This window comes from Oncorhynchus masou, chromosome 29 (assembly GCF_036934945.1).
Source record: "Oncorhynchus masou masou isolate Uvic2021 chromosome 29, UVic_Omas_1.1, whole genome shotgun sequence".
Classification (NCBI taxonomy): Eukaryota; Metazoa; Chordata; class Actinopteri; order Salmoniformes; family Salmonidae; genus Oncorhynchus; species Oncorhynchus masou.
Genome location: NC_088240.1, coordinates 10,597,667 through 10,623,479, shown reverse-complemented (window position 1 = coordinate 10,623,479; position 25,813 = coordinate 10,597,667). Strand labels below are relative to the sequence as shown.

The window sequence follows — 25,813 nt, the reverse complement described above, 5'->3', positions numbered from 1 at the left end:
TGTATATATTCCCTGGTTATACCATATATTGCAACCTATTGAAGATGAGGTGAGATTACACACACTTCTAATCCTACACCCGTGTCCCTCTCAGGACCCCTCGTTAGAGTATGGCAAGAGCAACAGTCGTAGCAGCATGTTCAGAATTGTGCCAAAGTTCAAGAAAGAGAAAGCTACCAAGAAGACCAACCCTCAGTCAGGTAAGTCTTCGTCTTTTTTGTCTCTCTCCAAAGGCTAAAGATATACAGTAAATGGTGCCATCTAGAACCCGAAAGGGTTATTCGGCTGACACAGAGGATCACTTTTTAAATAGCCATTTTTGGTTCCAGGTAGAACCCTTTTGAATTTCAGGTAGAACCCTTTCCACAGAGAGTTCTACATAGAATCATTTTGGGTTCCATCTGGAATCAAGAGGGTTACCCTATTTGGACAGCCAAGGAACCCTTTTGGAACCCTTTTTTCTAAGAGTGTACGCACCACACATACAGAGGTGTATGCTTTTAAGTTATATCTAAGATCTTTAATTAAGGTATCTATGTGGCCTACATTTTGTGGTTGTAATGCATTATAACCACCCAGTGTGGTGTCAGGGATTGTCTCTGTGATTTCCGTCTGCCCTGGTCCTCAGTCTGACCCATCCATCCAAGAGCACCCCTCTTCCTTCTGTTCATGGTCTCATCCACCTGTTTATACGTTTACAGCAGTCATAAACCAAGGCCAAAGACAGGGGGAGGGGGCTGGACACAGGACCAAAAACCCAGGGGTTTCAGAACACAATTTCTCCTTCATGACGACTGATACAACAGAACATTGACTACATTTGTTTATGAATATTACTACAAATTGAACATGAAAAAAGCTATTGTTTTACTGTGTTTATGAATATTACTACCAATTCAACACGAAAAATATATTTTTTGACTGTATGTTTATGAATATTACTACCAATCAAACATGAAAACCAGCCATTTGTATTGTATGCTGTAGCTGCACTCTTCAATCTAGATTAGATTGTTTTGGGGTGAAATAAGAGCACATATAATGCATACAAATAGAACGCCAGGGGTTGGCCAGTCTTCTGCTTCAGGACCCCGTCTGATTGGTTGGGAGTGTTAATCCCGCCCACAGTGAGGAAGGGCAGGGATTGGGTGGGGCGTTCCATCAGGTTGCACAGGCTTCCGCAATCCTTCTCCCTCCTACTTCCTGTATGTCTGTGTTCTGATTGGTGGATAACCTGCATGCCCTTAGCCTCTGTGGAAGGCCATTGGCCACAGCCGTTTCCGACCAACCAACCTCCAACATCTATGCTAACTCCTCCTCTTTTCCGCCAGCCGCTGCCGCCTCTCTTCCCTCTCTCCCTTCCTTTCTTCCTCTACCTCTCCTCCTCTTCCTGTCTTCCCTTCCCTCTATTTTGATTTCCTCTCTCTGATTGTTTGTGTATACATGAGTGTGTGTGCGTGTGGATGTGTGTGTGTGTGTGTGTGTGTGTGTGTGTGTGTGTGTGTGTGTGTGTGTGTGTGTGTGTGTGTGTGTGTGTGTGTGTGTGTGTGTGTGTGTGTGTGTGTGTGTGTGTGTGTGTGTGTGTGGGAGAGAGGGTCTCAGACACTGAGTGAGCACATTCTTGCTCTGTGCACTGCTTATGTGTGTAGTGGAGCGATGGGGTACAGAGGAGGTAGGAGTCTGGCTGGAGCTGCTCAGTCTGGGAGAGTACAGAGATACCTTCACACGCCATGACATCAGAGGCTCTGAACTGCTGCACCTGGAGAGGAGGGACCTGAAGGTATACACACACGCACCACACACACTAAAACACACACACACGTACACACACACACACACACACACACACACACACACACACACACACACACACACACACACACTGTTACTTCATCTACCACCAGATCAACACTCTTTCTCTCTGTTTCTCTCCATCTCTTTCTCTCTGGTTCTGTTGGCCGTTAGCTGTCTTCCTGTTTGCTACTCTGTGCTGCACTGCTCTGCTTGGCTTCCACTGTGTGTGAGAGTGTTGCTTACCTACCCGCAGGAGACTGGCTGCAACTCACTGACCCCTCAGTCTTCACTGGTACTCTGTGTGAACTGGGAACAGAACAGACCTGGGGAAATGGGATAGGGTTGAGGGAGGGCCGGCGTAGGGGAGGAAGGGCTAGGGGAGTGGGACTGCTCAGGAAGGTTGGGTGGGGGAGGGCCGGCGTAGGGGAGGAAGGGCTAGGGGGTGGGACTGCTCAGGAAGGTTGGGTGGGGGAGGGCCGGCGTAGGGGAGGAAGGGCTAGGGGAGTGGGACTGCTCAGGAAGGTTGGGTGGGGGAGGGCCGGCGTAGGGGAGGAAGGGCTAGGGGGTGGGACTGCTCAGGAAGGTTGGGTGGGGAGGGCCGGCGTAGGGGAGGAAGGGCTAGGGGGAGTGGGACTGCTCAGGAAGGTTGGGTGGGGGAGGGCCGGCGTAGGGGAGGAAGGGCTAGGGGAGTGGGACTGCTCAGGAAGGTTGGGTGGGGGAGGGCCGGCGTAGTGGGGAGGAAGGGCTAGGGGAGTGGGACTGCTCAGGAAGGTTGGGTGGGGGAGGGTTGAGGGAGGGCCGGCGTAGGGGGGAGGAAGGGCTAGGGGGTGGGACTGCTCAGGAAGGTTGGGTGGGGGAGGGTTGAGGGAGGGCCGGCGTAGGGGAGGAAGGGCTAGGGGGGTGGGACTGCTCAGGAAGGTTGGGTGGGGGAGGGCCGGCGTAGGGGAGGAAGGGCTAGGGGGGTGGGACTGCTCAGGAAGGTTGGGTGGGGGAGGGCCGGCGTAGGGGAGGAAGGGCTAGGGGAGTGGGACTGCTCAGGAAGGTTGGGTGGGGAGGGCCGGCGTAGGGGAGGAAGGGCTAGGGGGTGGGACTGCTCAGGAAGGTTGGGTGGGGGAGGGCCGGCGTAGGGGAGGAAGGGCTAGGGGAGTGGGACTGCTCAGGAAGGTTGGGTTGAGGGAGGGCCGGCGTAGGGGAGGAAGGGCTAGGGGAGTGGGACTGCTCAGGAAGGTTGGGTGGGGGAGGGCCGGCGTAGGGGAGGAAGGGCTAGGGGAGTGGGACTGCTCAGGAAGGTTGGGTGGGGGAGGGCCGGCGTAGGGGAGGAAGGGCTAGGGGGTGGGACTGCTCAGGAAGGTTGGGTGGGGGAGGGCCGGCGTAGGGGAGGAAGGGCTAGGGGGGTGGGACTGCTCAGGAAGGTTGGGTTGAGGGAGGGCCGGCGTAGGGGAGGAAGGGCTAGGGGAGTGGGACTGCTCAGGAAGGTTGGGTGGGGGAGGGCCGGCGTAGGGGAGGAAGGGCTAGGGGAGTGGGACTGCTCAGGAAGGTTGGGTGGGGGAGGGCCGGCGTAGGGGAGGAAGGGCTAGGGGGTGGGACTGCTCAGGAAGGTTGGGTGGGGGAGGGCCGGCGTAGGGGAGGAAGGGCTAGGGGGTGGGACTGCTCAGGAAGGTTGGGTGGGGGAGGGCCTAGGGGGGTGGGACTGCTCAGGAAGGTTGGGTGGGGGCGTAGGGGAGGAAGGGCTAGGGGAGTGGGACTGCTCAGGAAGGTTGGGTTGAGGGAGGGCCGGCGTAGGGGAGGAAGGGCTAGGGGAGTGGGACTGCTCAGGAAGGTTGGGTTGAGGGAGGGCCGGCGTAGGGGAGGAAGGGCTAGGGGGTGGGACTGCTCAGGAAGGTTGGGTGGGGGAGGGCCGGCGTAGGGGAGGAAGGGCTAGGGGGAGTGGGACTGCTCAGGAAGGTTGGGTTGAGGGAGGGCCGGCGTAGGGGAGGAAGGGCTAGGGGAGTGGGACTGCTCAGGAAGGTTGGGTTGAGGGAGGGCCGGCGTAGGGGAGGAAGGGCTAGGGGGTGGGACTGCTCAGGAAGGTTGGGTTGAGGGAGGGCCGGCGTAGGGGAGGAAGGGCTAGGGGGTGGGACTGCTCAGGAAGGTTGGGTGGGGAGGGCCGGCGTAGGGGAGGAAGGGCTAGGGGAGTGGGACTGCTCAGGAAGGTTGGGTTGAGGGAGGGCCGGCGTAGGGGAGGAAGGGCTAGGGGGTGGGACTGCTCAGGAAGGTTGGGTTGAGGGAGGGCCGGCGTAGGGGGGAGGAAGGGCTAGGGGGTGGGACTGCTCAGGAAGGTTGGGTTGAGGGAGGGCCGGCGTAGGGGAGGAAGGGCTAGGGGAGTGGGACTGCTCAGGAAGGTTGGGTTGAGGGAGGGCCGGCGTAGGGGAGGAAGGGCTAGGGGGTGGGACTGCTCAGGAAGGTTGGGTGGGGGAGGGCCGGCGTAGGGGAGGAAGGGCTAGGGGAGTGGGACTGCTCAGGAAGGTTGGGTTGAGGGAGGGCCGGCGTAGGGGAGGAAGGGCTAGGGGGGAGTGGGACTGCTCAGGAAGGTTGGGTTGAGGGAGGGCCGGCGTAGGGGAGGAAGGGCTAGGGGGTGGGACTGCTCAGGAAGGTTGGGTTGAGGGAGGGCCGGCGTAGGGGAGGAAGGGCTAGGGGGTGGGACTGCTCAGGAAGGTTGGGTGGGGGAGGGCCGGCGTAGGGAGGAAGGGCTAGGGGAGTGGGACTGCTCAGGAAGGTTGGGTTGAGGGAGGGCCGGCGTAGGGGAGGAAGGGCTAGGGGGTGGGACTGCTCAGGAAGGTTGGGTTGAGGGAGGGCCGGCGTAGGGGAGGAAGGGCTAGGGGGGGTGGGACTGCTCAGGAAGGTTGGGTTGAGGGAGGGCCGGCATAGGGGAGGAAGGGCTAGGGGGTGGGACTGCTCAGGAAGGTTGGGTGGGGGAGGGCCGGCGTAGGGGAGGAAGGGCTAGGGGAGTGGGACTGCTCAGGAAGGTTGGGTGGGGGAGGGCCGGCGTAGGGGAGGAAGGGCTAGTGGGGAGTGGGACTGCTCAGGAAGGTTGGGTGGGGGAGGGCCGGCGTAGGGGAGGAAGGGCTAGGGGGTGGGACTGCTCAGGAAGGTTGGGTTGAGGGAGGGCCGGCGTAGGGGAGGAAGGGCTAGGGGGTGGGACTGCTCAGGAAGGTTGGGTGGGGGAGGGCCGGCGTAGGGGAGGAAGGGCTAGGGGAGTGGGACTGCTCAGGAAGGTTGGGTTGAGGGAGGGCCGGGGTAGGGGAGGAAGGGCTAGGGGGTGGGACTGCTCAGGAAGGTTGGGTGGGGAGGGCCGGCGTAGGGGAGGAAGGGCTAGGGGGTGGGACTGCTCAGGAAGGTTGGGTGGGGGAGGGCCGGCGTAGGGGAGGAAGGGCTAGGGGGTGGGACTGCTCAGGAAGGTTGGGTGGGGGAGGGCCGGCGTAGGGGGGAGGAAGTGGGACTGCTCAGGAAGGTTGGGTGGGGGGCTAGGGGGTGGGACTGCTCAGGAAGGTTGGGTGGGGGAGGGCCGGCGTAGGGGAGGAAGGGCTAGGGGAGTGGGACTGCTCAGGAAGGTTGGGTTGAGGGAGGGCCGGCGTAGGGGAGGAAGGGCTAGGGGAGTGGGACTGCTCAGGAAGGTTGGGTTGAGGGAGGGCCGGCGTAGGGGAGGAAGGGCTAGGGGGGTGGGACTGCTCAGGAAGGTTGGGTGGGGGAGGGCCGGCGTAGGGGAGGAAGGGCTAGGGGAGTGGGACTGCTCAGGAAGGTTGGGTTGAGGGAGGGCCGGCGTAGGGGAGGAAGGGCTAGGGGAGTGGGACTGCTCAGGAAGGTTGGGTTGAGGGAGGGCCGGCGTAGGGGAGGAAGGGCTAGGGGAGTGGGACTGCTCAGGAAGGTTGGGTTGAGGGAGGGCCGGCGTAGGGGGAGGAAGGGCTAGGGGGGGGGTGGGACTGCTCAGGAAGGTTGGGTGAGGGAGGGCCGGCGTAGGGGAGGAAGGGCTAGGGGGTGGGACTGCTCAGGAAGGTTGGGTAGGGGAGGAAGGGAGGGCCGGCGTAGGGGAGGAAGGGCTAGGGGGTGGGACTGCTCAGGAAGGTTGGGTTGAGGGAGGGCCGGCGTAGGGGAGGAAGGGCTAGGGGGTGGGACTGCTCAGGAAGGTTGGGTGAGGGAGGGCCGGCGTAGGGGAGGAAGGGCTAGGGGGTGGGACTGCTCAGGAAGGTTGGGTTGAGGGAGTGGGACTGCTCAGGAAGGTTGGGTTGGGGAGGGCCGGCGTAGGGGAGGAAGGGCTAGGGGAGTGGGACTGCTCAGGAAGGTTGGGTTGGGAGGGCCGGCGTAGGGGAGGAAGGGCTAGGGGGGTGGGACTGCTCAGGAAGGTTGGGTTGAGGGAGGGCCGGCGTAGGGGAGGAAGGGCTAGGGGGTGGGACTGCTCAGGAAGGTTGGGTTGGGGAGGGGGCGTAGGGGAGGAAGGGCGTGGGACTGCTCAGGAAGGTTGGGGGAGGAAGAAGTGGGGCTAGGGGGAGTGGGACTGCTCAGGAAGGTTGGGTTGAGGGAGGGCCGGCGTAGGGGAGGAAGGGCTAGGGGGTGGGACTGCTCAGGAAGGTTGGGTTGAGGGAGGGCCGGCGTAGGGGAGGAAGGGCTAGGGGGTGGGACTGCTCAGGAAGGTTGGGTTGAGGGAGGGCCGGCATAGGGGAGGAAGGGCTAGGGGGTGGGACTGCTCAGGAAGGTTGGGTGGGGGAGGGCCGGCGTAGGGGAGGAAGGGCTAGGGGAGTGGGACTGCTCAGGAAGGTTGGGTGGGGGAGGGCCGGCGTAGGGGAGGAAGGGCTAGGGGAGTGGGACTGCTCAGGAAGGTTGGGTGGGGGAGGGCCGGCGTAGGGGAGGAAGGGCTAGGGGGGTGGGACTGCTCAGGAAGGTTGGGTTGAGGGAGGGCCGGCGTAGGGGAGGAAGGGCTAGGGGGTGGGACTGCTCAGGAAGGTTGGGTGGGGGGGAGGGCCGGCGTAGGGGAGGAAGGGCTAGGGGGAGTGGGACTGCTCAGGAAGGTTGGGTTGAGGGAGGGCCGGCGTAGGGGAGGAAGGGCTAGGGGGTGGGACTGCTCAGGAAGGTTGGGTTGAGGGAGGGCCGGCGTAGGGGAGGAAGGGCTAGGGGGTGGGACTGCTCAGGAAGGTTGGGTTGAGGGAGGGCCGGCGTAGGGGAGGAAGGGCTAGGGGGTTGGGACTGCTGAGGAAGGTTGGGTGGGGGAGGGCCGGCGTAGGGGAGGAAGGGCTAGGGGGTTGGGACTGCTCAGGAAGGTTGGGTGGGGGAGGGCCGGCGTAGGGGAGGAAGGGCTAGGGGAGTGGGACTGCTCAGGAAGGTTGGGTTGAGGGAGGGCCGGCGTAGGGGAGGAAGGGCTAGGGGGTGGGACTGCTCAGGAAGGTTGGGTTGAGGGAGGGCCGGCGTAGGGGAGGAAGGGCTAGGGGGGTGGGACTGCTCAGGAAGGTTGGGTGGGGGAGGGCCGGCGTAGGGGAGGAAGGGCTAGGGGGTGGGACTGCTCAGGAAGGTTGGGTTGAGGGAGGGCCGGCGTAGGGGAGGAAGGGCTAGGGGGGTGGGACTGCTCAGGAAGGTTGGGTGGGGGAGGGCCGGCGTAGGGGAGGAAGGGCTAGGGGGTGGGACTGCTCAGGAAGGTTGGGTGGGGAGGGCCGGCGTAGGGGAGGAAGGGCTAGGGGAGTGGGACTGCTCAGGAAGGTTGGGTTGAGGGAGGGCCGGCGTAGGGGAGGAAGGGCTAGGGGGTGGGACTGCTCAGGAAGGTTGGGTGGGGGAGGGCCGGCGTAGGGGAGGAAGGGCTAGGGGGTGGGACTGCTCAGGAAGGTTGGGTGGGGGAGGGCCGGCGTAGGGGAGGAAGGGCTAGGGGGGAGTGGGACTGCTCAGGAAGGTTGGGTGGGGGAGGGCCGGCGTAGGGGAGGAAGGGCTAGGGGGGTGGGACTGCTCAGGAAGGTTGGGTGGGGGAGGGCCGGCGTAGGGGAGGAAGGGCTAGGGGAGTGGGACTGCTCAGGAAGGTTGGGTGGGGGAGGGTTGGAGCTGGGGTTAGGTTGGTAATACAGACCGAGACAAGAAGCTGTTTTAGGTCAGAGCGATATAGAGACGCTGTTCACGGACAGAACACAACAACTCCCAGTAATACTGACCCCAGGGGTGTGAGTGGACCTTTGGAGTACTGCTGAACATGGGTGGCTTGGAGTTATAGGAGAAAGATGTTCAATGTTGACTCCACACTGAGAAAATACCACAGGGAGAAACAAGAGGTTTATTAATTAGTCAGATTCCGTTTGCATAACATCTTGTCTGTGACACAACATTTTCCTACTGAAACCGTTCAATGTTTACACTAAATCAAAGAAAATCACATTTTATTGGTCACATACACATATTTAGCAGATGCTATTGTGGGTGTAGCGAAATGCTTGTATTCCTAGTTCCAACAGTGCAGTAATATCTAACAATACACAACAGTAATCTAAAAAAGTAATCAAAAATTAAACAGACAGGGAAGGACATAGATGAATTTGTCCAATAGAAACTCTCGTCTTCGTTGCAAAATGTTTTCTGTTTGAAGTAAAAGGTTTTGCAACGGATTCCGACTAATGATCCACTCCCAGGGATATACCACACTTCATTACCCCCATAACCTCCTTACAGATGATGGAGTCATTTAGACTGTTCTATTTCACATTGTTTATCAGAGTTTCATGTACCAATTATCCTAATGGATCTATAGAAGGTGAAGTGAACGACGGCAAAGCAAGGAGATGACTTTTTTGACATTAGACAATAATAGTTTTGCACTCATCCTTACGAGCGACTTGCCTAACATACCTTGGACTGTGCCAGTGTTTCTCTGTCTGTGTCCCCTCATTCCAAATCTGTCCCCTCCATTTCTATGACAAAACCACCATTATCTGTCGAAAAAACATAATTGGAAGAAAAAGGAAAATATCTTAAACGCTATTACATAATTATAATTGATCCTTTTTAGAAACATGGTACCACTTTATGTAACGCTTACAGTTACAATGCATTATGATGCATTTATAATGAATTGTAATACTTGTCATATGCATGTAAGAGGAGCTTATAATGTTTTTTTTTAGTCTGTACATTTTTTTTTGCAACATAGAAGTATTAAGTAAGGGATAAATGCAGACGTTCTGTACATTACTTTGGAAATAATGGACGATGCACCATTGCAGGGTTCATTTTTCCAAGGTAATGTACAGAACGGCGGCTTTTATCCTTTACTTAATACTTCTATGTTGCAAAAAAAAATGTACCACAGTTGCCAAAGAAAACAATATGAAAGCACACATTTACTGCTATAAATACTTTTTTTGTTGATATTTAAATCGTTCGATTAGTTCAATATTTATGGATGTGAGCCAGTCATTCATTCTTTATGTTCTGTTGCCATGCTCAGTGGCAGCGTTCTCATCCCTTGCTAGCAGCTAGCGTCCCACCTCGACAACAGCCAGTGAAATTGCAGGGCGCCAAATTCAAAACAACAGAAGTCCCATAATTAAAATTCCTCAAACATACAAGTATTTTACATCATTTTAAAGGTAAACTTCTTGTTAACCCAGCCACAGTGTCCGATTTCAAATAGGCTTTTAGGTGAAAGCACACCAAACGATTATGTTAGGTCAGTACCGAGTCACAGAAAACCATACAGCTATTTTCCAGCCAAGGAGAGGGCTCACAAAGTCAGAAATAGCGATTCACTAACCTTTGATGATATTCATCTGATGGCACTCACAGGACTTCATGTTACACAATAAATGTGTGTTTTTTTCGATAAAGACCAAAAACCTCATATGAAATTGGTGTCTTATGTTCAGAAATGCATTTTCTCAAACAAACATCCGGTGAAAGTCCAGAGAGCAACATCAAATAACAGAAATACTCATCATAAAAAGTGATAAAAGATACAAGTGTATCTAATATACTAATATACTAATACAGATAAACTTCTCCTTAATGCAATCGCTGTGTCAGATTTCAAAAAGGCTTTACAGCGAATACTATGTTAGGTCAGCTCCTAGCCACAGAAGGCCATACAGCCATTTTCAAAACAAGGAGAGTGTCACAAAAGTCAGAAATAGCATTAAAATTAATCACTTACCTTTGATGATCTTCATCTGGTGGCACTCCCAGGTCTCCATGTTAGACAACAAATGTTTGTTTTGTTCGATAAAGTTCATCTTTATGTACAAATACCTCCATTTTGTTGGTGCGTTTAGTTCAGAAATCCAAAGGCACAATGCTCGCTCTCAAAACCAAGACGAAAAGTCAAAAAAGTACAATAAAAGATAGTAGAAACATGTCAAACGATGTTTAAAATCAATCTGCAGGTTGTTTTGGCATAAATAATAAATAATATTTCAACAAAAGCTTCATCAATGGAAAAGGTAAACAAGAAATGCGCGCTATCGATCTTGTGCTTGATTCATGGATGGAAATGTCCACTGTCCTCTCATTGAAAGCGGTGTATCCCCCTCAATTTTCAGAGTAAAAGCCTGAAACAACGCCTAAAGACTGGTCACCTGTTGAGGAAGCCATAGAGATCATGAACTGGGTCCTAAGTCTTTGTATGGTGGATAGGCTTTCAAAGGAAAAACAGCCTTTCAAAATAATAGCACTTCCTGGTTGGATTTTCCTCAGGTTTTCGCCTGCCATATCAGTTCTGTAATACTTACAGACATTATTTTAACAGTTTTGGAAACTTTAGAGTGTTTTCTAGTGTTTTCCTCTATCCAAATGTACTAATCATATGCATATCCTAGCAAATGGGCCTGATTAGCAGTCAGTTTAATTTGGGCACACTTTTCATCCAAACTTCTGAATGCTGCCCCCTACCCTAGTGAAGATAACATCAACGTTTATTCCATTACATTTGTTTAAACTGTTTATCCTGCTTATACCACAGTTGCCAAAGAAAACAATACTATAAGAACACATTAACCAGTAGGAATAAAACATTTTTGTTGATATTTACAATGATCTCTTGCTTGTTAGCTAGTCAGCTAGCTACTGCTAACACCGCCATGAACTCTGCAGCCAGAATAACAGCAAAGTAGCTATGTTCTATTGACATTCATTAGAACGCATCCATAATTATGAGCTGATAATGCCCGATTTTGCCTGGCATAGCTAGAAAAGTTTGTCTTCTCATCAGGTCACCCGACACTTTCCATTACGAGGAGATCGCATTGCATATCAAACACTAGGCTAGAGGCTAGATAAATAGTTTGTTGCTAACAAACCTGCCAATATGAAAACCTAATTAAAAAATACTAGTTGCTTAAAACAGCTGATCAAACTAGAAACATGGGAGGATTTGACAGCATAGCACCACCTGTGTCATGGCTGCAACAGTAGGGACCAGAGAAATTCATGTTCATCACTCACCACGTTTGGTCATCAGATGCTCCAAAAAAATATGTCTCTACAAGAAAATGTCAATGCTAGCCAGCTCATTTTTTTCCTTGTTTACAACATATACAATTTCATTTTGTGTGGTTGTTGGTTTAGCTTTCTGTAACTTTGTAGCAAGCAAAATTGTGTCTTGAATGCAAGGTGTCCCGATATATTTTCCAACTGTCCCGTTATCTGGTTTAATGTCCATTCTAGAATGCCCTTCTAACCAATCAGAAACAAGTATTCAACAATGTTGTGGTATAAACATATTATAGTACTTATTAGAATACAGTATGAGGGCCTCTACACTTCCAAAACAAGTTATAAAGCGTGCAGTTTGGCTTTAATAAGTAAAGTGTTACCAAACTATCACACAGAAAATGACCATGGGATCATAAACACAACCAGTGTCAACTGCATGCTGTTCAGTAGTGTACTCCATGTTTGAATATTTGCTATGCTAATTGAAGGTAGGTACAGCACAACACAACATGTCTGTTGGCACGGTCTGTTTTGTCATTGACCAGAAGATATTGTTTATGCAATACATGACCTGTAGCTTTTTATTATTTGGAAGCTCTTAGGTGAAGCTGCCTTTAAAACCCCCACATGTCGTTGTCCTCACCCCCATGGAAATCAAATTAGCATAATTAAAAAAATGTACATACACATTTGTAAATTTAAGCTGGAGATATCTGTTTTTGAAATGGATGCGTCTCATTCCACTGCATCCGCCTATGTCGTACTTCTGCATCTGAGGTCAAAGGTGACAGAGATGGAGCGCTGTTTGTCAGACCATGAGACCTCCCAAAATGTGGTCTTCTCACAAAATCCCCTGTAGCATCTGAACGGTTTGGCCTAGCAGCTATTAGGACCCCTCTATGGAAAGATGATACTCTCACAAGTGTCAGGAGACTCGTCCAAAGTTGGTACAGCCGATCTGCCAACAAGCATGTACACTACCGTTCAAAGGTTTGGGGTCACTTAGAAATGTCCTTGTTTTCCAAGAAAACATACATGAAATTTGTTGCAAAATGAATAGGAAATATAGGCAAGATGTTGACAAGGTTAAAAATAATGATTTTTTTATTCAAATAATAATTGGGTCCTTTAAACTTTGTTTAATTCAAAGAATCCTCCATTTGCAACAATTACAGCCTTGCAGACCTTTGGCATTCTAGTTGTCAATTTGAGGAAATCTGAAGAGATTTCACCCCAATGCTTCCTGAAGCACCTCCCACAAGTTGGATTGGCTTGATGGGCACTTATGTTCCATACGGTCCAGCTGCTCCCACAACAGCTCAAAAGGGTTGAGATCCGGTGACTGTGCTGGCCACTCCATTATAGACAGAATACCAGCTGACTGCTTTTTCCCTAAATAGTTTTGCATAGTTTAGAGCTGTGATTTGGGTCATTGTCCTGTTGTAGGAGGGAATTGGCTCTAATTAAGCGCCATCCACAGGGTATGGCATGGCGTTGAAAAATGGAGTGATAGCATTCCTTCTTCAAGATCCCTTCAAGACCACCACCAAAGCACCCGCAGGCAATCACATTGCCTCCACCATGCTTGACAGATGGCGTGAAGCATTACTCCATCACCTTTTCATTTTATATGAGTTTTCTTCTTTGTGATCCGAGGACCTTAAACTTTGATTCGTCTGTCAACACTTTTATCCAATCTTCCTCTGTCCAGTGTCTGTGTTCTTTTGCTCATCTTAATCTTTTCTTTTTATTGGCCAGTCTGAGATATGGCTTTTCCTTTGCAACTCTGCCTAGAAGGCCAGCATCCCGGAGTCGCCTCTTCACTGTTGAAGTTGAGACTGGGGTGTTGCGGTTACTATTTAATGAAGCTGCCAGTTGAGGCCTTATGAGGCATCTGTTTCTCAAACTAGACACTCTAATGTACTTGTCTCTTGCTCAGTTGTGCATCAGGGCCTCCCACTCCTCTCCGTATTCTATTTATAGACAGTTTGCACTGTTCTGTGAGTGAAGGGAGTAGAAACACAGTGTGGTACGAGATCTTACATTTCTTGGCAATTTCTTGCATAGAATAGCCTTCATTTCTCAGAACAATAATATACTGACGAATTTCAGAAGAAAGTTTGTTGTTTCTGGCCATTTTGAGCCTGTAATCTAACCCAAAAATGCTGATGCTCCAGATACTCAACTAGTCTAAAGAAGGACAGTTTTATTGCCTCTTTAATCAGAACAAAAGTTTTCAGCTGTGCTAACATAATTGCAAAAGTATTTTCTAATGATCAATTAGCCTTTTAAAATTATAAACTTGAATTAGCTAACAAATCAAAATCAAATCAAATTAATTTATATAGCCCTTTGTACATCAGCTAATATCTCAAAGTGCTGTACAGAAACCCAGCCTAAAACCCCAAACAGCAAGCAATGCAGGTGTAGAAGCACGGAGGCTAGGAAAAACTCCCTAGAAAGGCCAAAACCTAGGAAGAAACCTAGAGAGGAACCAGGCTATGTGGGGTGGCCAGTCCTCTTCTGGCTGTGCCGGGTGGAGATTACAACAGAACATGGCCAAGATGTTCAAATGTTCATAAATGACCAGCATGGTCAAATAATAATAATCACAGGCAGAACAGTTGAAACTGGAGTAGCAGCACAGCCAGGTGGACTGGGGACAGTCAACGTGCCATTGACAGTCAATGTGCCAATGACAGTCAACAGTGCCATAACACAACGTGCCATTGGAACACAGGATTGATGGTTGCGGATAATGGGCCTCTGTACACCGATGTTCAGTAGATATTCCATAACAAATCTGACGTTTCCAGCTACAATAGTAATTTACAACATTATCAATGTCGACAATGTATTTCTGATCAATTTGATGTTTTTTTAATGGCCACAAAATGTGTTTTTCTATCAAAAACAATAACATTTCTAAGTGACCCCAAACTATTGAACAGTAGGGTACGTCGGTTGTTTTGCTCTAGGACGCCCACAGGCCTGACAAGACTCCTCTAGATGAGAAAATGAATGGAAGTATACTGTATATGGAGACTGATTAACCTCTCTGGGATATTTGGGACGGTAGCGTCCCACCCCACCAACAGCCAGTGAAAGTGCAGGGCGCCAAATTCAAAACAACAAAAATCTCATAATTAAAATTCCTCAAGCATACAAGTATTTTACACCATTTTAAAGATAACATTCTCATTAATCCAGCCACAGTGTCTGTTTCAAAAAGGCTTTACAGAGAAAGCACCACAAACCATTATGTTAGGTCACCACCAAGTCACAGAAAAACACAGCCATTTTCCAGCCAAAGAGAGGAGTCACAAAAAGCAGAAATATAGATAAAATGAATCACTAACCTTTGATGATCTTCATCAGATGCCACTCATAGGACTTCATGTTACACAATACATGTATGTTTTGTTCAATAAAGTGCATATTTATATCCCAAAATCTCATTTTACATTGGCGTGTTATGTTCAGTAGTTCCAAAACATGCATTGATTTTGCAGAGATCCACATCAATTCACAGAAATACTCATAATAAACATTGATAAAAGATACAACTATTATACATGGAACTTTAGATAAGCTTCTCCTTAATGCAACCGCTGTGTCAGATTTAAAAAAAATCTTTACGGAAAAAGCACACCATGCAATAATCTGAGTACGGCACTCAGAGCCCAAACCAGCCAAAGAAAAATCTGCCAAGATGTGTAGTCAACATTAGTCAGAAATAGCATTAGAAATATTCACTTACCTTTGATGATCTTCATCATAATGCACTCCCATGAATCCCAGTTCCACAATAAATGTTTGATTTGTTTATTTGTTCGATAATGTCCATCATTTATGTCCAAATAGCTACTTCTGCGCGTTTTGTAAACAAATCCAAAGCCACGAAGCGCGTGAAGAGCAGACGAAATGTCAAAAAGTTCCGTTACAGTTTGTAGAAACATGTCAAACGATGTATAGAATCAATCTTTAGGATGTTTTTAACATAAATCTTCAATAATGTTCCAACCGGAGAATTCCTTTGTCTGTAGAAAAGTAATGGAATGCGAGCTAACTCTCTCATGACCACGTGGCACTCTGCCAGACCACTGACTCACTGCCCTTATGAGCCCCTCCTTTACAGTGGAAGCCTCAAACAAGTTTCCCAATACTGTTGACATCTAGTGGAAGCCTTAGGAGGTGCAACATGACTAATATCCCACTGTATCTTCAATAGGGAATGAGTTGAAAAACGACCAATCTCAGATTTCCCACTTCCGGTTTGGATTTTTGATTAGGTTTTCGCCTGCCATATGAGTTCTGTTATACTCACAGACATCATTCAAACAGTTTTAGAAACTTCAAAGTGTGTTCTATCCAATACTAATAATAAAATCCATATAATATGCATATATTAGATAAATATTAGAATTATATGCATATTATAGCTTTTATGGCAGACTAGCAGGCAGTTTACTCTGGGCACCTTATTCATCCAAGCTACTCAATACTGCCACCCAGTCACCAAGAAGTTAATGCCAGAAATACAATGCTTGCAAAAATTCACCCCCTTGGCATTTTTCCTATTTTGTTACATTAGAACATGGAATTAAAATTGATTTTCGGGGGGTTTGTATTTTGAATTAAGCAACATACCTACCACTTTGAAGATTTATTGTGAAACAAACAAGAAATAAGACAACAAAACTGAAAACTTGAATTTGCAAAACTATTTACCCCCTCAACGTCAATACTTTGTAGAGCCACCTTTTGCAGCAATTACAGCTGCAAGTCTCTTGGGGTATGTCTCTATAAGCTTGACACATCTAGCCACTGGGATTTTTGCCCATTCTTCAAGGCAAAACTGCTACAGCTCCTTCAAGTTGGATGGGTATGCTGGTGTACAGCAATCTGTAAGTCACACCACAGATTCTCAATTGCATTGAGGTCTGGGCTTTGACGAGGCCATTCCAAGACATTGAAATGTTTCCACTCAAGTGTTAATTTAGCAGTATGCTTAGGGTCATTGTCCTGCTGGAAGGTGAACCTTTGTACCAGTCTCAAATCTCTGGTAGACTGAAATAGGTTTCCCTCAAGAACATCCTTGTATTTAGAGCCATCCATCATTCCTTCAATTCTGATCAGTGTCCTAGTCCCTGCAGATGAAAAACATCCCCACAGCATGATGCTGCCACCACCATGTTTCACTTTGGGATGGTTTTCTCGGGGTGATGAGAGGTGTTGGGTTTGCACCAGACATATCATTTTCCTTGATGGCCAAAAAGCTCATTTTTAGTCTCATCTGACCAGAGTCCCTTCTTCCATATATTTTGGGAGTCTCCCACATGCTTTTTGGCGAACACCAAACATGTTTGCCTATTTTTTTCTTTGAGCAATGGCTTTTTGCTGAGCACTCTTCCATAAAGCCCAGCTCTGTGGAGTGTACCTCTTAAAGTGGTCCTATGGACAGATACTCCAATCTCCGCTGTGGAGCTTTGCAGCTCCTTCAGGGTTATCTGGGGCAGCAGGTAGCCTGGTGGCATTTCGCTACACAAGCATTTTGCTACACTCGCATTAACATCTGCAAACCATGTGTATGTGATAAATAATATTTGATTTGATTTGATTGTGGTTAGAGCGTTGGACTAGTAACTGAAAGGTTGCAAGATCGAATCCCAGAGCTGACAAGGTAAAAATCTGTTGTTCTACTCCTGAACAAGGCAGTAAACTCAGTGTTCCTAGGCCATCATTGAAAATAAGAATTTGTTATTATCTGACTTGCTTGGTAAATTAAGGTAAAATAAAAAACAAATAGATATCTTTGTCTTTTTTGCCTCTCTGATAATACCCTACCTTCCTGGTCCGTGAGTTTTGGTGAGCGGCCCTCTCTTGGCAGGTTTGTTGTGGTGCCAAATTATTTTCATGTTTTAATAATGGTATGTTCTCTAATAATTGTGCTCTGTGGGATGTTCAAAGTTTCTGATATTTTTTTATAATCCAAACCTGATCTGTACTTTTCCACAACTCTGTCCCTGACCTGTTTGGAGAGCTCCTTGGTCTTCATGGTGCTGCTTGCTTGGTGGTGCCCCTTGCTTAGTGGTGTTGCAGACTCTGGGGCCTTTCATAACAGGTGTATATGTACTGAATTCATGTGACAGATCATGTGACACTTAGATGTGGACTTAGAGGTGGACTTTATTTAACTAATTATTTGACTTCTGAATGTAATTGGTTGCACCAGATCTTATTTAGGGGCTTCATAGCAAAGGGGGTGAATACATCTGCACACACCAATTTTCCGCTTTTTATTTTTTCAATTTTTTAGTAATATTTTTCATTTCACTTCACCAATTTGGAATATTTTCTGTATGTCCATTACACGAAATCCAAATAAACATCTATTTATATTACAGGTTGTAATGCAACAAAGTAGGAAATACGCCAAGGGGGATGAATACTTTTGCAAGGCACTGTATTGGGTTAAATACATGTTTAAAAAAAAGTATATAGCAAATGTTTCCTGACCTTGCTTACATCGCTCAGATATGGGAAAGACACTTCAGAACAAACTTCCTTTTGGTAATTTTTGGGGACGATCTCTTGTTCCAAGCATTTGTATGAGATATTAGCAGTATGACCCCAACACATTTTTAGGACCCCAAAACATAAATATTTTTTGGATTCTTCAACGTGTCTTAAAATCATAAATGAAATACCTAATGATCCTTGGTATGACCGCCCTCCCCCGCTTAGACAGGGGGAAAGAGAGCAAAAGAAGTGTTCCATGACAGGGTGAGCAAGACGTAAAACAAAATATTACCCCAAAAAAGACAATACAATGTAAAAACCATAAAACAGATATAGCACAGTGATTTGAAAAGGAAGCTATAAAATAAAATGATTTCCATTAAATAAATAAACTATTAGGAGAATCAATGTTCTTAAGATGTCATCTGCTCTCCACAGGATCTGGGGATATCGAAAGTGGGTCATATGAAGAGAATTCTCCAGGGAACTAAGGACCTGGCCAAGACCGCAATGGTTGACCTCTAACCCAGAAGTAGTTGGTGCCAGAGTGGAAGTGCCCTTCCACCACAGAGAAAGAGTTTGGGAGCTCCGCAGGGAGAGCTGAACGCCTGGCATCTTGGGGTGGATGGATGGATTTGATCCTTTGATGGATTTAAGAAAGCTGTTGGTGAGAAATTGTCGAACCTAAATGTTTTAGTGAGGCTGTGTTTGGTGCCAAAATAGAACATGGCAATCTACAGTTGTTGACAGTTTAAAGAAGGAAGCCATAGTTTTTCACAAAAAAAATGCAAATTTTCTCTAATCATATTTTCATTCATGGCCCAATTGGGTATGCAACTGATCCTCATTATAAGAGTTGGTTTGGTCATCTGGCCTCATAGAGAAGGCCCAATCCAAGTAGCAACAAGGTGACTTCCATGAGTGTGCCCTAACAATGTGCTGTGAGTGTGTACAGTTCAGCACAGTCACTACATTACCGTGCAGCTTTGTGATTGGCTTACTGGCTCTTTGCCTGGCAGTAGAAGGCTACAGACGCAACGCTACAGTCTGCAATATCCTGCTTTCACTGTTTACACCAGAGGAGATAGGCGACGTCCCAAATAGCACCCGCTTCCCTATGTAGGGCACTACTTTTAAGTGGTGCACTATGTAGGGAATAGGGTGTGATTACAGACGTGCCCTGGGAGAAGGAGATGCAATGCCACAACCTAAAGCGAGTGAAGAGAGGTCTCTGAAAACAGTGAGACATATGTTGCATGCAATGCTAGCTTGATTTGGGATATCAATTTGGAATTGCAAGATTAGTGTCTTGGTTCTTTTGTGTAAAAAATGACTTTAGTATTATTATACCATTTGTTACTACTGAAAGCATTATTTTGGTATGAATCAACCTTTTTTGTTAATTATTTTTATTTATGTTTTTGCATGATAATTATGTGTCAAGGACCTGTGTCATGTGCCATATTTTATTCATTTTATTGTACAAATGTGCTTTATTGGTAAGAGAACATCAGAATATAAGACAAGTTACTAGATTAACTATTAGGAGTTATACTTTGTTTTCTGTTGAAATGAAAATCAGTACCAAAGTGAATGTCCACTAAACTTCCAGACATAAATGTTAACTTTGAAAGTAGTGAAAATAACATAATCATGTTTGGGATGAATATCAGTTCCATATAGAGTGTTATAAATTAGATTCTAGAAATCTGGAAACGTTCAATAAATTCCCTGGTTTCCCAGAAATCTTGGTTGGAGGATCTGCATTTCCTGCTTCTTATCTTCTGAGTCCGGAAAACCTCCAACCGGGATTTCGGGAAAACCACGGGATTTATTTACATTTCCCAGAATTTTGCAACCCTAGCTGTAATCCAACAATTTCATATTTTTATGGAATGCTTGACAGGGACTTTTCCATGTTGCTATTTGCAAAGTTACATCCTCATATCACTAGATACAATTCACCGCAATCTCTAGCATTTAAACACTCAATATTTCACAGAGTAACACTATGGTAGTGGGAATAGGAGTTACATTTTGATTTAAGTATAAGTTTAAGCAGCTCATCTGCAACAGGAGAAAGTGCAGATTTAGTTGCTCAGTGTGAAATGTAATTGTAATAGGACACTTTTGTTAGGTTGGTGGCATTACAGGGTATACCTATATATGTGATGCTAAGTATGCATATACAATATATGCACTGAATATATACAATCTAAAGCAGTGTATGCATACACTGTTAGTAGCTTTTGTAGTCAAATGCCTTTGTAGATTATAGCTAACAGCTAAAACGTTTTGATGACCATGTCTATTGATTTGCGCCATGAACACCAATTGTGGATTATTGATTTTGTTAAATAGGATAATCTGTCCTGTTTTTGTTTAATGCTGTTGTATTCTAACGGAGGTGCAATATTATATTGGTTTTGGTCGTCTTTCTGACGTGATGTTTCGCTGTGGGGAAAACCCAAAGGGTTAACTGACCGACTTTTAAACTAAATAGCGTTTCTTACTAATTTAATTTTCATTCAAAATTCTTCCAACAGCTCACTGGTTTTTAGTCTTGTTCCGCTGTGCTTCCAGGATGATTCTCAAAACAGGTTGCAGGAAATAATAGACCGTGTTACTGACTATGTGAGACTGTTGAATGGGCAGACCTGACTGTTGTTCTGTGCTTTATGTATCTAAGATCCCTTGTATGTTCATTTACATCAGCTAAATACTTAGCATCAACTGTATGTTTATCATTGATCAGCCAAGTTATATTATCAATCATCCTATATCATCAAGCCTTCTTTTTTTATCATTTTTTACCTCAACGAAACTGTTCGTATCAGGATTGTGGCTTGCTTAATTTCATAGTCCTCATGTACCATAATATCTATTAACAAATGGAAATAGGAATTTATACCATGTTTGCATGATAATTACATTTAGGTTTCTTTGGGATTAAGATAGAAATGAATCCGTACTAGTTAGTTACTAATTGTGTTCACTTATTTGGAGTAAGCACCAGAAAGTAGCATGTATCTTTTAATCCATAAAATGAAGCATTACCACCCACCTCTCCGTTGGTGGCCTATCAAGAGAATTTACATTATCAAGAAGCATATAATTGTTGCTTATGCTCACAATCAAGTATCATTTTAAAAAAAACATGAAACTCAAAACATGAGGCCTTTTAATCCCCTAAAACATTAACCTCTTTTGGCGAAAGATGTTAGATTTGAGAATTATGCCAAGAGCATCTAAATCATAACTTTAGTAAATGGTCTAGACAAAAATAAATGGGTTTTATTGCAAGTATGATTGTTATAAAGAAACAAAACATAGCCACAAGCTAGCTAGGTTCCTAACCAAAGACATGAATGAAACATTCTGAACATTCAGTCTTTTTTGAAATTCTAAGTATCCAAGCCACAGTTCTTGATCATCATTTATGTTTCTTGTTGTCTTTAGAGCCCCGTTTCCACTGGCACTTAACGTTAGGGCCCAGTTGGTTCCAAATTCGAGCTGGCTCAAATGGAATTCTTAAATTCAAGCTGGCTCAAATGGAATTCTTAAATTCGAGCTGGGTCGAGGGAAACCCGGGCCTGAGCAGCCAAGTTTCGCAACTGGTTAGAATTCGGGTTGGTGACACCGTTACTATGCAACCACCAAGTTTATCAACGTTAGCTACCTAGTCTGGGCTTGTTACTGTTAGCTATGGACAAGCAGTATTGCAGATATCAGACATGACACTAATTAGTACCATACCTGGATCCTTCATTCATTTTTGCACTACACAATAAACTTTTATGAGAACAGTCAGCCCTCGAATGCTAGCTACCTAACTATAGCTGGCAAATCAGAGTTGAACAAGCTAGCTAGCTAATGTGAGCTAGCAGGAATTTAAGCAGGCCAGGTCATATTGAAAATTAGCTGGACACATTATATCAAACCTATCATCTGGTTTGCTTGGTTAGCTAGCTAGCTAATAGCCAATGCCATGGCAAGCAAAGTAGGAATTAAGCCTGTTAGCTAGCTAGCTAATGTCAGCAAGCTAAACATATGGCTCTGAGTCTAGCTGGCACTGGCAGGAGTATGGGGTAACATTAGTTACAGCATGGTGAGGGTGAATTACATTCTTTAAAATCTAGCTAGCTAGCTAGGTAGCAACATTAGCGAAGCCAGCTGCAGTCACATATTGGCTACCTAGCAGCATGAAATAATTTCATATTTCTTGGCCAGCCCAACCTGGGTTGACTTTAAAGTGCCAATGGAAACAATGCTTACGTGGCTTAGGTATGGGCTGGTTTCACAGACATAGACAGATGGATTTTACGTTCTAGCTGTTGTTCTCAGAGTAGTTTGACCTTGGAATACATAGTTCTGTATTTATATTAAAACCACCTTTTCAGTAGTCTGAATTCAAGTGCAATCTCGGTAATTTATGTCTGCACAGCTGCAGGAAGTAGGAGTGCTGAGGGTACTGCAGCACCGTGTGAAAAATCGAAAGTAAAAAAAGAATATATATATATATATATATATATATGTATATATATATATATATATATATATATATATATATATATATATATATATGTATTTTTTTCTCTCCACAAAAGTAGTGCACTAGGCCCTTAGTACTCCTGTATTAGTGGACCAATCTAGCCGTCTGTAACGCCCAACATTTATTTTGCAGCATCGCTGCAGCACCCCCACCTCCAAACTACTTCCTGCGGCTATGTACTGTGTGTCTGGCTTCAGTTCCCAGGCTGTATGTGTGTGTTGTCTATCTCTGTGTGTCTGTCTGAAGGGTGTCTGTCTGTCTGTCTGAAGGGTGTCTGCCTGGTTCTGTATGAGTGTGCTGTCTGTCTCTCTGTGTCTGTCTGAAGGGTGTCTGTTTGTCTCTCTGTGTGTGTCTGTCTGTCTGTCTATCTGAAGGGTGTTTGGCTGATTCTGTATGAGTGTGCTGGACCCAAGACTACATGCTTAGAGAGAGAGAGCTTGAGTTCTCCAAATTAGGTAGAGGTTTCCCATGGGAACAGATCTTAGCTCACCTTACCTCCCCCAATCCTAACCATAACCATTAGGGGGGGAACGCAAAACTGATCTTAGATCAGCATCCATGGGCAACATCATCCATCACCATGTTTTCCAATGGTATGTATATATAATGCTGCAAACTGCCTGGTTTTCATAAACCAACCAAACCCTATGTGAGGACTCTTAAGATGGGGTAACCCGATAGTCTTTAACATGGTTAATAACATGGTGGAAGAGAAGTGAGATTCATTTGTTTACATTGTTTACAATGGCACAGTTTTACTTGCTAAGGATAAAAATATATAAACTCAGCAAAAAAAGAAACATCCTCTCACTGTCAACTGCGTTTATTTTCAGCAAATATTCAGCAAATTTAATATGTGTAAATATTTGTATGAACATAACAAAATTCCACAACTGAGACATAAACTGAAATGAAGTTCCACAGACATGTGACTAACAGAAATGGAATAATATGTCCCTGAACAAAGGGGGGGTCAAAATTAGAAATCAAATGTAACAGTCAGTATCTGGTGTGGCCACCAGCTGCATTAAGCACTGCAGTGCATCTCCACCTCATGGACTGCACCAGATTTGCCAGTTCTTGCTGTGAGATGTTACCCTACTCTTCCAACAAGGCACCTGCAAGTTCCCGGACATTTCCTGGGAGAATGGCCCTAGCCCTCACCCTCCGATCCAACAGGTCCCAGACGTGCTCAATGGGATTGAGATCTGAGCTCTTCGCTGGCTATGGCAGAATACTGACATTCCTGTCTTGCAGGAAATCACACACAGAACGAGCAGTATGGCTGGTGGCATTGTCATTTTGGAGGGTCATGTCAGGATGTATTCCCTGTAACGCACAGTATTGAGATTGCCTGCAATGACAACAAGCTCAGTCCGATGATGCTGTGGCACATGCCCCGGACTATGACAGACCCTCCACCTCCAAATCGATCCCGCTTTGGTGTAATGCTCATTCCTTTGACGATAAACTCAAATCTGACCATCACCCCTGGTGAGACAAAACAGCAACTTGTCAGTGAAGAACACTCTTTTCCAGTCCTATCTGGTCCATCGATGGTGGGTTTGTGCCCATAGGCGACATTGTTGTCTGGTGAGAACCTGCCTTACAACAGGCCTGCAAGCCCTCAGTTCAGCCTCTCTCAGCCTATTGCAGACAGTCTGAGCACTGATGGGGGGATTGTGCGTTTCTGGTGTAACTCGGGCAGTTGTTGTTGCCATCCTGTACCTGTCCCACAGGTTTGATGTTCGGATGTACCAATCCTGTGCAGGTGTTGTTACATGTGGTCTGCCACTGCAAGGACGATCAGCTGTCCGTCCTGTCTCCCTATAGCGCTGTCTTAGGCGTCTCACAGTACGGACATTACAATTCATTGCCCTGGCCACATCTGCAGTCCTCATGCCTCCTTGCAGCATGCCTAAGGCACGTTCACACAGTTGAACAGGGACCTTGGGCATCTTTGTTTGGTGTTTTTCAGAGTCAGTAGAAAGGCCTCTTTACTGTCCTAAGTTTTCATAACTGTGACCTTAATTGCCTACCGTCTGTAAGCTGTTAGTGTCTTAACGACCGAGTACATTAATTGTTTGTGGTTAATCTAACAAGCATGGGAAACAGTGTTTAAACACTTTACAATGAAGATCTGTAAAGTTATTTGGATTATTACGAATTATCTTTGAAAGACAGGGTCCTGAAAAAGGGACATTTCTTTTTTTGCTGAGTTTATGTACAAAACGTGCATATTTATTGCCTAAGGTTAAACAACATGATGATGTAACTATGTTTTCTTCTTTGGAAGATAATGTTACAGTTTGTCACTTGTGTTACTATCTGGATGCTTTTGGTAGAGTAGTTGGACATTTTTATGACTACCAAGCAGTGGAGTCTAGTGGGAGGAGCTATAGGAGGACGGGCTAATTGTAGTGTCTGGAATGGAATAAAAGGAACAGAATCAAACGTGGTTTACGTATTCCAGCCATTACAATGTGCCTGTCCTCCTATAGATCGTCCCACCAGCCTCCACTGCTACCAAGTGACTGTTTTTTTGTGCTTTTTTATGGTTACAATGCATGGTTAGTTATTTATTACAATACGGAAGTCGCTGAGATGTGTATTTTTGTATTCAGATTAATTAAATGGATTCAAATTTGTTGTACATTGTTGGGTGCCTTAAAAACAAGGCTATCTTCCTCTTCAATAAAAACGAGTGCATACACAACGTGTCATGATATTCCTTCTTCAATGAAAACGAATGCGTACACAATATGTCATATTTATTTTTCTATAAAAACGAGTGCATACACAATGTGTCATAATATTACTTCCTCTTGGATGAACTGCATTACCTTCAGATATTGTTTGTTGGTGATATTGTTTGAACTCATTGTAATGTACGAACGCAATGTAGAGAGGACATCCCATAGGCAGTACATGTTCTGTGGAAACTTGTACTCTTGTTTTTACTAATGAATTACTATCTGTTCCTGTATTGTAGTCCTGCATACAATACCGTGTAGTCAGACCTATACACAGATTTACAGTAGGCCCGTATGTTAAAAACAAAATCAGGGTGTGTTCAGTGGGAAACATGTTTGTTTTTGGTTCGCATGGGGCTAAAATGTTGCTGTTTTAGAGCTAATATCCTGCTGATCTACACATTTTGACGTGATCATGTTTTTGGATCACTGCAAGGTCTCACTGTAAGCTAGCCTGGTCCCAAGTCTGTTTGCCATTGCCATGTTTGCCATGACAATGACCATAGTAGTTGGCAAGACAACACACACAGATCACAAACACACACACACACGCGCAAGCAAGCACATATACACACGCACACATTCTTGCAAATGTAGGCTAATTCCCACAGAAACGATTTCATTTTCTGCTTTAAAGTCTTACAATATTTTCTACATACCATGTAATATGACTGACCTTATTAACTGTAGCTAGCTCCTCAATCTCCTTATCCTTTGTGCTTATAAAATGGGATCTCACCTATCTAACCATATCTGTCATGTC

General features: G+C 46.3%; 1 protein-coding gene across 1 annotated transcript in view; it reads left to right on the top strand.

Moving 5' to 3' along the window:
* LOC135518975 (diacylglycerol kinase eta-like) overlaps positions 1 to 25,013 on the top strand; it is a 156,854-nt gene extending 131,841 nt beyond the window's left edge. The window contains 3 exon segments of the mRNA XM_064943969.1: positions 95 to 200; positions 1,650 to 1,780; positions 18,184 to 25,013. Of these exon segments, the coding sequence (XP_064800041.1) occupies positions 95 to 200; positions 1,650 to 1,780; positions 18,184 to 18,270 (324 nt within the window). The 3' untranslated portion in view covers positions 18,271 to 25,013.
* The last annotated feature ends 800 nt before the right edge of the window (positions 25,014 to 25,813 follow it).